The 15,713-nt window shown below is 35.7% G+C and overlaps 1 protein-coding gene across 3 annotated transcripts in view; it reads left to right on the plus strand.

The window, feature by feature from the left end:
• The first annotated feature begins 644 nt into the window (after positions 1-644).
• The window catches only part of LOC126813891 (enoyl-CoA hydratase EchA19), a 178,036-nt gene continuing 162,967 nt past the window's right edge, over positions 645-15,713 (plus strand). For all 3 annotated transcript variants that reach the window (XM_056102360.1, XM_050539181.2, XM_050539183.2), the window contains exons 1-3: positions 645-780; positions 6,428-6,589; positions 11,700-11,797. In XM_056102360.1, coding sequence (XP_055958335.1) covers positions 678-780; positions 6,428-6,589; positions 11,700-11,797 — 363 coding nt within the window. In that variant the 5' untranslated portion in view covers positions 645-677. The remainder of the gene's footprint in view (positions 781-6,427; positions 6,590-11,699; positions 11,798-15,713) is intronic.

Raw genomic sequence — 15,713 nt, forward strand, 5'->3', positions numbered from 1 at the left:
GTGACAAGGAGTAGGGTCGCCTGTCCAACCTCGGGGGTTAATTTTCTCCGGGTCCTCCAGTTTCCTCCCACTGCTAAAGACCCCTACGCGCAAGCGAATTATTGAAATAAAATTGAACCATGTGTTAGTCCCGAAATGACCTAATTTGTGTTGAATGGACGTTAAACCCCATTTCTCTCTCTCTCTCTCTCTCCAAAATTTTAATAAGCCATCGACTTATTCGAGGTTTTTACATTACCGGTACTATTTTCTTCAATCGTCTCCTAAAATTAGCTAGCCTATAGTCCTCCATAAATCACTCCACATTGTTGTTTTAATTCCAAGCAACTAAATACTATGCTGTCGTCAGTTTTATGCATAGTGCACAGACTAAAAATAAGCTATTTTTTAGAATTAAGTCCTGCGATTTATGGCATTATTTCAGTCGATGACCTCATTCGTTGACCCTTAACCCTAGTTGATGACCTTACTAGCAAAGAGAGGGATCGTTTGAAGGAAAAATGCAATAAAGTTTTAATTTTAACAATCAAGTTTGAATTTGAGGGAAAACAAAAAAAAAATAGACGAAAACGATGATAAATTATGAAATTTGAATGTATTCCTAAATTTTAATCGACCATCGACTGATATATTCGACTGCAAATTCTCGTGGTACTTAGGCCGGGTGATAGGTGAAAATGGCATCTGCAGTCGTCATCCGTAATGTTTGCAAAACACTGCCAACAATCAATATTTTTAATCGCTTTTCATTTAGAAGTTATACATCTGGAGCTAGCACAGGTTACACTTATTCCATTTATGCCCCATTCATAGGATGTCATCTTTATTCAGGAAAATTATACGACATTGCATGCTCTGTTCCCCGTTTATTTGGTCTACTTTCGATTTATTGACCAGGAAATGTGAACGATTAAACTAATCAATGTTTGATTGGAAGTTTGTTTTCCCCTTTTCTACCAGTTTCTGCCCCAAATGTAGTTATAAGGCACTATGTCTGTGGCTGCAGAAGGCAAGCGGTGATTAGTCTACCCGGCAGAAAGCGCACATAATGGACTTCACTCGACTAGAATATCACACATTTATTTACACTCAATTTTAAGGTTCGAATCCAGTATGTGTCAATAGCGCCGAGTTAAACTCAAAACTGAGGTCAAGCCTTGTAAATGTTGGCATGCATGTTAAGAAGTATCCTTGACAGTTAGAATTTGATGAGGATAAGGCAGATACACCTTTGTCTGAACAAAATTCCCCCATATCCTATCATATTGAACCAACCATAGAAAAAAGGCAGTGGCTATTTGCCACATGTGGTAAACAAGAATTTCAAAATAGTCTTACGACTACAGACCGCAATTGTTAACCGATTTTAATGAAACTTACAAATTATGATAACATTGATAACATCTCTGAGTAGGAAAACTTTCGACCACTTCCGGTTGGCGGTTTCCGAGATATGGGGGTTACCACACATTTCATGTGGCACGGCTACAGACCGCAATTATGAACCGATATGCAGGAAACTTACAGAATATGATAACATTAGTAATATCTCAGAGTAGCCAAAATTTCGACCACTTCCGGTTAGCGGTTTCTGAGATATCAGGTTACCACTCATTTCATGTGGCACGGCTACAGACCGCAATTACCAACCGATTTCAATGAAACTTATCTGTAAGTTTCATTGAAAAATTAAACCTCGATCAATCCTTTCAATTCTTTTTGTTGTGTATATTTAGTGTTCCAAATTGAATAAAGATCAGAAACCCAAATGAATGAATGGTTGGATTGGTCTAAAACATTTTCACACTAGGTAATGAAAATAATTCTAAATTACTTTAAGAAGAATTATCACACTCTCACCATATAGATTTAATTTTATAGTAAAGCGACATTTTCATATTTTCTGAGAAATTCAAAATATAAACATTTCTTTAACTATTATACAATCATTTGGATTTATTTTAGCACTTAATAATAAGACATTCACATAAAAATTTGAAATATTTTCTTACCACCCACGGTACTTGGAAAAGTCAATATCAAACGTTTTACTTTAAACAGGAAAATGATGTTTCTTGTCAATTTCTCAACTGACACTAGTGAATTATAGGATTAATGATAGGATTATTCTTTAACAATGTAGGACTGTGTATAGATTTTAACATATGACTTAAAAAAAATGCAATTGTCACTTTGACATATTTATAAATTCCCAAAAAGTCAGTGTCTGCTCAGAGAAAAATATTGTTAATGAGGTTTCGCTGAAAACCACAGCAAAATATATACAAATCATTGCATCATTGCATTATATCATTGCATGCCAATGTATACACGGGAGCTCCATTTTTTCGTCCCATCCAAACGACTAGATGAAGAATAAATTTGCAAACAAGACAATTAGGACATGATAGAGAGTATCATGTTTCTACCATTAAAGAAAGCTCTGTAATTGTGGAAAATTTAAAAAAAACAAGCCAACAGTGAGGCTGATGTCCCTTGCCGAAATCCCAAAATAAAAAGAGTATACATATTAATTAATCGCACATTTTTCAAAAGTCTTGAGCAATCAAACCATACACTAAGTTTCACCAATCTCTATCAGATAGAATCAAGATTATCTTGTCCCAAACCATCGACAAATGAAATCGATTAGCTCTGCTTAGCGTCAGCTCGAAATGTTAATCATTGAACTCAGTCAAGACATTCACCTAATGAACAACTACATCAAGTTTAAACATTCACCTAATGAACATCTACATCAAGTTTAAACATTCACCTAATAGACACCTACACCAAGTTTGAACATTCTACCTCAATTAGAAGGAGAGTTATTGTGTCTCAGCAAAAACTGTTCATTATCGAATTTAGTCAAGGTATTGATGTAATAAAGCTATACACCAAGTGTCCTCACTCTCACTTAATTAAAACTAAAGTTATCGTGTCCCAAAGCATCAACCAATCAAACTGCTTATCTCTGCTTACCGTAAGCAGAAAATTCTCATCTTCGACCTCCATCAAGGCATTCACCTAATAAACACCTACACCAAGTTTGAACATTCTAGCTCAATTAGAAAGAGAGACAGACGGACGGACGAACCCATTTTAATAGTCCCCTGCTTTCTTTGACAGGCGGGGGACAATAAAAAATCCCTGAAATGAGAGGTGCGCATTATTGTTATCGCTGGGTTGGTTTCACAGAATATTTTAATTTACCTTTTTAATCAATCAACATATTAAGGTACAGTAGTTGGGATTGCAACACATGCAGCAGGGCCTACCTGGTCACAGTCAATATTGAAATCTAATGGATTATGTGGTTGCCATCAAATATGAAAGTAAATCATTTTTATACGCCCACATTTTCGTGTGGACGTATATTGTCCTCGCCCTTGTTTGTTTGTCCGTCCGTCCGGACGTCCATCCACAATTTGTTTGTGGACGCTCTACAGGTCACAATTTTTATCCGATTTCAACGAAACTTGAAATATAGCTTTATCTCCCTGAGATCTCAGTTACTTTCGATATTGGCATGTATCGGAACGTAGCATCATGGATTATGGCCCCTGATTGTATGAAAAATCACGTTTTTAGCTTGTGGACACTCTAGAGGTCACAATTTTTATCTGATTTTGATGAAACTTGAAATGTAAGTATATTACGCAAAGATCTTTGTTCTGTTTGATGTTCGCGCATATCGGACTGTAACTTCCTGAATTATGGCCCCTGATTGTACGAAAAATCACGTTTTTAGCTTGTGCACCCTATAGAGGTCATAATTTTTATCCGATTTAAAAAAACTTTGTAGTATATCACCGTTACACCCTAAGGATGGCCGAGTTAGAAATTCATGAAAATCAGGCCAAAACTAACAGACAAAATGGCCGCCCCTCGTTCTCAAATAGCGTAAAAATATGGTATATCAAGGTTGTGGACCCAATGGAGGTTACAATTTTTATCCGATTTTGATGAACTTGAAATGTAAGTTTATAACCCAAAGATCTCGGTTCCTTTCGATATCCGCGCATAACGGATAGTAACTTCCTGAATTATGGCCTCTGATTGTACGAAAAATCATGTTTTTTAGCTTGTGAACCCTATAGTGGTCATAATTTTTATCCGATTTAAAAAAACGTTTGAATATATCACTGTTACACCCTAAGGATGGTTGAGTTCTAATTTCGTAAAAATCGGACCAAAACTGACAGACAAAATGGCCGCCCCTCGTACTCAAATAGCGTAAAAATATGGTATATCAATGTTGTGGACCCTCTAGAGGTCTTTTGATTTTGATGAAACTTGAAATGTAAGTTTATAACCCAAAGATCATGGTTGCTTTCTATATTCGCGCATATCGGATATTAACTTCCTGAATTATGGCCCCTGATTGTACGAAAAATCACGTTTTTAGCTTGAGGTTCCTCTAGATGTCACAATTATTATCCGATTTAAAAAAAAACATTCAAATATATCACTGTTACACCGTAATTTTGGTTGACTTCGTATTTCGTGAAAATCAGACCAAAACTGCCTGACAAAATGGCCACCCCTTGTACACAATTAGCGTAAAAATATGGTATATGAATGTTTTGGATCTTCTTGAGGTCACAATTTTCTTCTGATTTTGATGAAACTTGAAATGTAAGTTTATAACCCATAGATCTTGGTTCTTTCCAATATCTGCGCATGTCGGATCGTAAATTCCTGAATTATGGCCCTTGATTGAACAAAAAATCACGTTTTTAGCTTGTGGTCCCTGTAGAGGTCAGAATTTTTGTCTGATTTAAAAAAAATGTGTGTATATATCACCATTACACACTAAGATCTTGGATCCATTTGATAATCACGGATACCCGAACTTAACTTCCTGGATTATGGCCCCTGATTTTTCGAGAAAAGGCATTTTTAGCTTGCGGATTCTCTAGAGGTCACAATTTTTTTTTTCGATTTTAAAAACCGTTTAAATATTTTACCATTCCACCATAATGAAGGTTGAATTCGAATTTTGGGAAAATCGAAATGAAACTGCCCAACAAAATGGCCGCTCTTTGTACGCAAATTGTGTAAAAGTATGCAATACGAAGGTTGTGGAACCTCTATAGGTCACAATTTTTATCCGATTCTGATGAAACTTAAAACATCTTTATATCCCAAAGATCTCAGTCCCTTTTGATATTTGCGCATTTCAGACTATAACTTTCTGGATTATTGCCCCTGATTGTACAAAAAATCCTGTTTGTTTTTAGCTTGTTCTCTATCCATCTCTTGCAAAATGTGAGCGTATCCTGCCTGGCAGCCGATGGTATTCATTAGCAGAGGTTTATTTATACTTTTTCAAAGCAAAATTTTTTTAACAATTATCCGGTAGCCATTATATATAGCCATAATGAGTTTTATGTGGTCTTCAATCAAAATGCATGTTTACATACTAGTACTTCAAATAAAGTACACCGCTATGGTACCTAAAGTTAATTAATTACCTACAAGTAACATATTACATTAGATAATGAGTTTTATGTGGTCTTCAATCCAAATGCATGTTTACATACTAGTACTTCAAATAAAGTACACCGCTACAAGTAACATATTACATTAGATATTTTTTTAAATATAATAAATCAACCAATGCTCAGTAGATGCTTACGGCTAGCCCCCCTCCCCCACCCCCGTACAGCACAGTAGATGCTTACGGCTAGCCTCCCTCCACCCCCCCCCCCCCAGAGGATCCATTCCATTTGATTTGATATATATATACGTTTGTTGTTTATTGTTTGAAATATATGTGTAGCCTATATTGTGTGTCGTTTCCACTGCTTTGTCTTGTGTGTCGTTGATTGTTTATGTGTGATGCTGTCCTCCTGCATTTACTATTCACTCGGCTAACCAAAGAGCTCTGAATGTATCAATTTTAGTCCAGACAGTAAGAAAAAAAATGAGTTATGATGTCAACCTCGGCTGAACTTGAAAATATGCCCCTTTCCTTATATGGTCAGTTAGATTGGAGAAATTGCAATGGAGAAAATCTGATAGTTGAAAATGCAAAGATAAAAAAGTTACTGTGAATTTGCAAAAGCGAAAAGTATTGAGTTAGAAAATCATAACTAGCTATATAGGTTTTATACTGTTAATTTTTTCCCGAGTGATTTTGTGTCATGTGATACTTACAAGTGAAAAATCTCGAAAATGGCCATTTTTGACTTTGTAATTTTCAATATGATATTTTCTCTTAATATGACAACGATTCAGCGCCATAAACCTGCTGTATATATAGACAAATCACATTTAGTTGAAATCTTTTTTTTTACCCACTGGTGATGATCACAAAGTGTTTATACCTCTTTATTATGTTTGCAGATACAGCAATTGTAAAATTGATATGACCTTTTTAATTTGTAAAATGATTCTTTTGATTTTTTTTTGTGTAATTCAGGTAATTTAGATATTGGTAAATTGGGTCATGTTTCATTAATTGGATTAAATAACCCAGAGAAGAGAAATGCTGTTGATCCATTCACAGCTAAACAGCTTATTGAAGCTTTCCAAGACTTTGAAAAAGATGAAAATGCAAGAGTGGCTGTTTTATATGGAAAAGGTAATTTTAACATTATTGATGATGTGAGAGATGCTATATGCCTATTTCATTACTGATACCCGATCTAAAGAACAAAAATGTAGGCCTATTATTTTCTACAGAATTTGGTGCTACATTAATGTTACCTGGTAATATCTTTTCCATTTGAAGTTGTGTTATAGAATACCAGGATAAAATGTCTTATTTATACGCCCACATTGAAATTTGATCGTATATTGTCGTCGCACCCCGTCCGTCGGTCCACAATTGCTTGTGGACACTCTAGAGGCTAAAGTTAATATCCGATTGACTTTAAATTTATATACAGTATTTAAGGCCATGAAATGAAGAAGCCGATTGATTTTCAGCGATTTTCAATATTAACTGCCAGAGTTATGGCCCTTGATCACTTTGAAAAATCTTGTGGACGCTCTAGAGGCTAAAGTCAATATCCGATTGACTTTAAATTTATACACAGTGTTTAAGGTCATAAGACAAAGAAGTCTATTCATTTTTATACGCCCACATTTTCATGTGGACGTATTATGCCGTCACCCCTGTCCGTCCACAATTTGTTTGTGGACACACTACAGGTCACAATTCTTATCCGATTTTGACGAAATAGGTTTATCTCCAAAAGATCTTGGTTCCTTTCGATATTGGCATGTATTGGATCAAAACTTCATGGATTATGGCCCCTGTTTGTACGAAAATTCACGTTTTTAGCTTGTGGACACTATAGAGGTCACAATTTTTATCCGATTTTGTTGAAACTTGAAATCTAAGTTGATAATCCAAAGATCTCGGTTCCTTTCGATATTCGCGCATATCGGATAGTAACTTCCTGAATTATGGCCCCTGATTGTACCAAAAATTGCGCTTTTAGCTTGTAGAGGTCATAATTTTTTTACGATTTAAAAAAAAATATGATTATATCACCGTTACACCCTAAGGATGGCTGAGTTTGAATTTCGTGAAAATTGGCCCAAAATTGACAGACAAAATGGCCGCCGTTCATTCTCAAATAGTGTAAAGATATGGTTTTTAAAGGTTGTGGACACTATAGAGGTCACAATTTTTATCCGATTTTGTTGAAACTTGAAATGTAAGTTTATATCCCAAAGATCTTTGTTCCTGTCGATATTCGCGCATATCGGACCGTAACTTTCTGAATGATGACCCCTGATTGTACCAAAAATCGCAATTTTAGCTTGTGGACCCTATAGAGGTCATAATTTTTATCCGATTTAAAAAACTGTATTATTATATCACCGTTACACCCGAAGGATGGCTGAGTTCGAATTTCGTGAAAATCGGCCTAAAATTGACAGACAAAATGGCCGCCGTTCGTTCTCAAATAGCGTAAAAATATGGTATATCAAGGTTGTGGACACTATAGAGGTCACAATTTTTATCCCATTTTGTTGAAACTTGAAATGTAAGTTTATAACCCAAAGATCTCGGTTCCTTTTCGATATTCGCGCGTATCGGATAGCTGAGTTCGAATTTTGTGAAAATCGCTCCAAAATTGACAGACAAAATGGCTGCCGTTCTTTATCAAATACCGTAAAAATATGGTATATCAAGGTTGTGGACCCTATAGAGGTCACAATTTTTATCCGATTTTGTTGAAACTTGAAATGTAAGATTATAACACAAAGATCTCAGTTCCTTTTGATATTTGCGCATAACGAATTGTAATTTCCTGAAGTATGGCCCTTGATTGTAGGAAAAATCACTTTCTTGTTAGCTTGTTCTCTATCCATCTCTCGAAAATGTGGGCGTATCCTGCCTGGCAGCCGCTGGTCAGTGATTTTCGATAATTACTGTCACAGTTATGGCCCTTGATCACTTTGAAAAATTTTGTGACGCTCTAGAGGCTAAAGTTATCATCCAATTGACTTCAGATTGATACACAGAGTTTAAGAGCTTGAGACGAACAAGTATATTGATTTTCAATGAATTTTTATGACTTGATATTAAAAGTTTTGTATATATAACGTTAGCATGGGGCAGAACTTTATAAAAACCAAACAAATTCTAATGGTTTTCTGATAATTACTTCATGAGTTGTTACTCTTAATCAGATTTTAGTGTATTATAAATGTTTCATTACCGAAAGAAGTAAAAATATGCGACGTCTTGTTGACTGCCCAGACGATTTAGCTGCTGTGGGCGTATGTTTCGTTGCCTGGCAACCTATCTTTATGGACATTAAAGAACCATCCCAATCAGTCAGGATTGAATTGCACAGATGAACGTTGTTGGTCAGTCGCTGAAAGTACCACAATAAGTGCTTTAAGCTTTAGTCTCCACTACACTGCATGGCGTATGCTCATCTTCATTATGGTATGGTTAACAATTAACCCCATTTTTCTTAGGCCAGTACCTGGTACTAAATAATGTTATCAGAAGAAACATTTTGCTCCAGCATCAGGAATTTCAAAAGAACTTTGCTTTGACTAATAGAAATATATATACTGAATAAAAATATAGATAGTTCCTAGGTTCTAACCCCGTAGTATTTTTATTTTACTGCAGAATCTTAATCTTTAAACCATATTTGGATGTAGGTACTGGTCACATGTCTTTAATTAGCCAATCGTTAATATGTAAACAAACTATAACATGTGGAAACATTTTAAGATAAATAAAACCACGCAATGTAAGTTCAATCAGTCTGAAGAGTAAAATATGAATGAAACTAGTCACAATTTTATCTCTTATAAACTACTAGCAGGATACCCGGCTTCGCTCAGGGGTCATAACTCTGAAACCAGAAGTGGTAGACTAACGCCACCTGGCCTATGTTACTCCCCGGTCCGAGCTACCCCTATACCCCAAATTTCAGACTCGGGGCAGACCTAGTGTAGCCGCCAACCCCGAACAGACAGACAGACAAACAGACAGACCAACAACAGTCACAAATATTAGTATAGATGATAAAATATGTATACTGGTGGATTAGCTGATAGAAATTGTGACCCAATTTCGTAAACTTGTGAGATCTGTTGAGGGATCCCCCCACCCCACCCCCAACAAAATATTCTACATCCCGCCACTCAGGCAGTAAGGTGCTGCCTCACTAACCAGGAGATCCACTGGTGCGTCACATAAAAGTATTCCAAATAAGAGTAGGTCGTAGTGCCACTGTACAGGCAAAATTTCCTCATAGCGATTACACAGCTTGGCACATGAAGTCCCGAAGGAGCTAAAGAGTACCTATCGGCTTCCATACGTCTGCTTGTCTTCATTATCCTGCTTGGTTTGAAATAGTATTTGCCAACCATATCACGTTCGATGTTGTTTTCAATTTCAGCATCGATTCACCGGTTGTACATGATAAGGAATAGGGTCGCCTGTCCAACCTCATGGGTTTTCTCTGTGTCCTCTGTTATCCTCCTGCTGCTAGACCCTACGCGCTAGCAAATCATTGAAATAAAATTGAACCATATGTTAGTCCCGAAATGATCGAGTGGACGTTAAACCACATCTCTCTCTCTCTTTATATATATATATATATATATATATATGTTTTAAATTTTAACACTCTGCCAAAACCATTCAACCTGACGAAGAGCGAGTTGTTTGTGTCAGTCAACATAATGATCCCGATCAGGTGGTCAATCACCAAATTGAGCACAAGGTGGTGACACCAACCAACGTCATAATGATGGTTGCTAGGTAGAAGTATCAAAATTCTAAATTTGCTCGATGTTCATGATTAACATGTAAAGCGACAATGAAGTAGACATTTTTCGTCTCTTCGATAGTCCAATCTATTTTTTACACATTGCTGAACACATTTACACATTGTCATTAACAACATAATAGACAGTATTTTATATAAAACATACATGTAGAGTACACAAAATGTGAACATAAAAACACAAATTAAAACTATATAATGCAAAAATGAGTCACTGTCACTATAATATCACAGTCTAAAGTAGAATTTAATCTCCATCCATCAGGAAATAGCATTAATTATACAAAGTTCTTGTTGGATTCAGTTCCTCAAATAACATGTGATGTGTCAGTATTGTTTGTATCCAGTAGATGAGGTTGGTAATTTATCCATCATATTTTCTGCTGGTAAAATATATCAACAAATAACCTTTCACTTTTAAATTATGTAATGGTGAATGAAGTAACTGGATGATCTGTAAGTGTCAGTTCTGAAATAAATGGAAGGTGGATGTATTAATGAATAAATAAAATGGAATTTATTGTCCAATCAATACAATTATTGTACAAACACAAGTTTATATATATTCTATGGTTAGCTGTGCAATGTGAGCAATTTGCCTGGCAAGCTGTTAATCTGCCTCCTTTTATATATGTATAACTACCTCGAAATATCAAATGTGCACTGTCAATTTGCACGCGGGAACTCATTTATCGAAAGAAAATAATAAGGAACAAATGTAGATTAACAAACTTTCTAAACATTATTTTTCAACTAGGCCTAGCTTTAACTTACTTTGGCAAATTGCTTCTGGTCCTTCCAACTGTAATCATTTCATGAAATACTGATCCTACTAATCAAAACCTCTTTTCGTATCTCTTCTGTTAGCGAATCGAGTGAAACCATTTATCCCTGATATTATTTTCAAATTCGTCCTAGATTCACCATCATCTGGAATCACAGCTATAACCCTTTCATTTCTTTCTCTTTACAGCCACTCTGCAGCAATGGTCCTAAATTTTTCCTATCTGAATGTATTCAAGACCTGTAAACCTTGAACTAACTTGATTCCACGTGAATAATACATTACTTCTTTAGATTTGGGGAATTTTCCTATGCTTTGTCCCTTACTTTGTCCGTTATGGAGGCTGCCACTTTTATTGCTATGAAGCGCCCCTTTGGTTGAATCATGTCACATGACCATTTTAGTCAACAAGGAACCTCTCAAAACACTCCATTTTGTTGATTGGGCGGAGATATGTAGCGCGAAATTAAAAGCAGATTTTATCAAGACTGTGAGGTATTTCTCTAAGAACTTTGATTTTTGGAATGAGAAAGCTATAATGAACACATTCTTTCACTAAAATGTTAAATTGCTTTTTGATGAAGCAAAGGTGGCAAGATATTCGATGTCAGCTACTGGCCTATCTTTTGTGATTTTAGGTGGGTATTTTTGTGCAGGTTTAGATCTCAAGTCCTTGTCACAATCTGAGGGTAATATTAAAACACAGGAACCTAATGATGGAATAAGAGCACCTATGGTAAGTATTTCTGGGATATAAATAATGTGGCGTGATGTTTATGTGATTGTCGATCTTGCGCTGTCTCAAGCTGAAATATACTTTTTAGCACTGACTTGGTTGGGGAAATGCCCTTGAATCAGTCAGTAGAGGTTTATGTGTTCTATGCTGGAGATAATTGGGTTAATTCACATTAGAAACATCAAGGCAAATATAGCCAAGTGGGTATATATCATTCAGTTGTCATATTCAACCTCTGGTGTAACTTGATACCAGTAACCCTGTCCATCCACAATTGTTTGTGGACGCTCTACAGGTCACAATTTTTATCTGATTTCAACCAAACTTGAAATATAGGTTTATCTCCCTACGATCTCGTTTGCTTTCGATATTGGCATGTATAGGTCTGTCACTTCATGCATTATGGCCCCAGATTGTACGAAAAATCACGTTTTTAGCTTGTGGACCCTATAGAGGTCACAATTTTTATCTGATTTTGTTGTATATTGAAATGTAAGTTTATAACCCGAAGATCTTGGTTCCTTTCGATATTTGTGCATATCGGACCGTAACTTCCTGAATTATGGCCCCTGATTGTACGAAAAATCACGTTTTATTCCGATTTAAAAAAACGTTTGAATATATCACCGTTATACCTTAATGAAGATTGAGTTCGAATTTCGTAAAAATCTGACCAAAACTGCCTGACAAAATGGCTGCCCCTCGAACGCAAGCAGTGTCAAAATATGGTATATCAAGGTTGTGGACCCTCTAGAGGTCACCAATTTGATCCAATTTTGATGAAACTTGAAATGCATGTTTGTAACCCAAAGATCTTGGTTGCTTTTGATATTCGCACATATCAGATCGTAACTTTCTGAATTATGTCCCCTGATTGTACGAAAAATCACGTTTTTAGCTTGTGGACCCTATGAAGGTGACAATTTTATTCCGATTTCAAAAAATGTTTGAATATATCACCGTTACACCTTAATGACGTTTGAGTTCGAATTTCGTGAAAAACGGACTAAAACTGCCGGACAAAATGGTCGCCCCTCGTACACAAACAATGTAAAAGTATGGCATATCAAGGTTGTGGACCCTCTAGAGCTCATAATTTTGATCCGATTTTGATGAAACTTGAAATACATGTTTATAACCCAAAGATCTTGGTTCCTTTCAATATTTGACCGCCACTTGTACGCAAACAGTGTAAAAGTATGGTATATCAAGGTTGTGGACGATACTAATTGGTTACGTGCGGTCGCGCCAACCAAAAACACGGTTAGTTAACAAATTTATTCACATTTGATAAATTTTTATACAGGATGACTTTGTGACACAGGTCTAAATTACTAGTATTATAGCTTTTAAAGTGCACATAAGATGGGCCTGGAAACTTTGAGATACGTGTAGCCAATGGTTACTATATCCACTTTACGGCAAGTTCACACCTATCTGATTGAAATTAATTCAGTTATCTTCACTCAAAGTCGTAAAAATAGACCTCGCGTAAAAACGACTTTGCCAATTATCGAAAACACTCTTAATCCCCTCAGACGCCAGTGACGTCACAGTGACCAAATGCATATTCGGAATGTTTATTCCTTAATTACCTATATACAGCCGACGTGTGTACTCCTTAACGCCTGACTGGTTCCTTAATCCTCCTTAGTTCCTTAATTAAATAAAACAATTGACTACGGAATAATTTGTTTTGTAATTCATTTTAGTTTAAGATTCAATTTAGAATTTGTTTCTCATGACAGCAATTTTAATACCCTCTAACATCGTTTGCAGTCCAATTGATTAGAGATACATTTTCGTCAAAAGAGTATTGTGGTTCTAATTTCCCCGAGTAAAAAAGTACAGAGGTGAAAAGATGTAGTCATGCAAATTGTATTATAAAAGTCAAACATGATTGAAAAGCGATTTGTAAATGACGATCCGTTATCATCGTACGGCGGATTTGACTTCATTACTCGGAAATAGACCGTAAAAATGAAATGCGAAAAAATATCTCAATATACAGTACAAATAAATTTTGTTGGTAACCATCTAAATGGAATAACAGACAGATTGAGAAGTGTCATCTAACTATCTTTGTGTATTGATAATAATATGACAAGTAGTATCGTTAATATCTGTCATTAATTAATCAATCCGACTAAAGTTATACAGACTTAGGGGTCATTAAATAAATTACATCTCGGTGTTAGCATTGATTGTTAGTGGGTTTAAGAATGCTGATTAGGTAATTATCTTTTTTACGCCGGCCAGATCAAAGACATCACTCTAGGTGGAACGTGTGCGTAGTACCCACAAATGAACTAATGGTAGAATCGTACACACACATATTTATTGTATAAAATAATTAAGTTTTACTCATCAGTTGTTTTTAATTATTATTTAATTTTTGTGTTTTTGTAATCAAGTAGCATCGTATTATTTGTTGGCTGTCGTTTAAACAACATTTAATTGACTTGATATGAAATATTCTTTATAATAAAAGTATTTTACAATTGCATTGACAGTTTAATCACTCTTCAAACGGCATCAGGTGTAATTGATATTCATGTCCATGAATCCCATGGAATTTTCGCGCCAAAGTTTAACCTCAGTTACTACGCCCGTAGTGCATGGAACCGTACATGGCAAAAAGATTCCCAACGTTGATTGACTGAGAAATGAGGGCGATCTATGCATGCTCATTGGAAAATTCCATATTCGCTGTGAATTCCAAATGGAGTTACGATAAAAGTTGTTCTTTGTGTATAGAAATGGTTATTATTATAAGATATAGCTAGTAATGAATATATAGAGAATAGTTTGGAATATCAAGTATTACGGGGTTATCCAAATTACCGGTAAATGCGCTAATTGCTTAGGTCTTCTTCAGTTGTCACGAGGCCTCTTTAAACAATGGCACCTTAAATGGATCAACGGCATGATACGGCATTTTAAATTCACCTTAAAATGTTCCAATCACAACTGTCTAATCTATAACAACGCAAGACGATAATTCGGTGATTATGATTATGCCAGTAACATGTTAATTGGACCGACACACTTGTCAACTGGTGGTGTGTATTGTATAGATAATGTATATAGTATGTGTAGTGCCTGTGACGTCATCAGCCAATCAACCGGATTAAGGTTGTAATTGAAAATTTAAAAACAGTTTTTGGCTTTCGGATACTTAAACCTCAATAGCTGAATTAATTTTAATCAGATTGGTTTGAACTTGCAGTAAAATGGATATAGTAACCATTGGCTATAAGTACATTCAATTAAGATTTTTAATCTTATGTGGTCTTTAAATTAACAGTCAGCACAAACTCCATTCATTCTTGGCATTTTATTTCTCTATCTTACCGGTACTTTGACAGATCAAGTATTTTGACATCACGTATTGACCAGTTGCAAGCAGGTTTATTTAAAAATGCCCCCCCTCCCCAAGTCTTTAAATGATTAGTTATGCCATAAATATTTGAAAGTGTGCCTTTGGGTTTTCAATTACAAAAAGAGTTTGACTATTTAACATGTCAGCTATATTTCCAAAGAATTTACTACACGTGTTCCTTTCACTATAGCCCCTTCTATCCCGGATAAGAACAACAAAATGGGGGGGCCCATGGGTGAAATGACCAAAATGACAATTTAATTCGACTTTTGCATATAACAATCAACTTTCTTGCATACGTCGACCAACCTCAGATGTCATCAAAAACACTGCTTAAGAACACCCACGACCCTTCAGAACACCCCCCCCCTCTTTACCCCCCTGAAAAAAAACACCAGGAAAAATTGAATAGAAATGACATTCGTTGCATTAAAATAGTTTGTTACATTCTTTATTGCTGTTACATATGTTCACACAATATTTCCATCAAATAGACGTAAGAAATGAAAAAATGAAAAACAGCCAAGTTTAAAG

The sequence above is a fragment of the Patella vulgata genome, chromosome 1, assembly GCF_932274485.2.
Source record: "Patella vulgata chromosome 1, xgPatVulg1.2, whole genome shotgun sequence".
Classification (NCBI taxonomy): Eukaryota; Metazoa; Mollusca; class Gastropoda; family Patellidae; genus Patella; species Patella vulgata.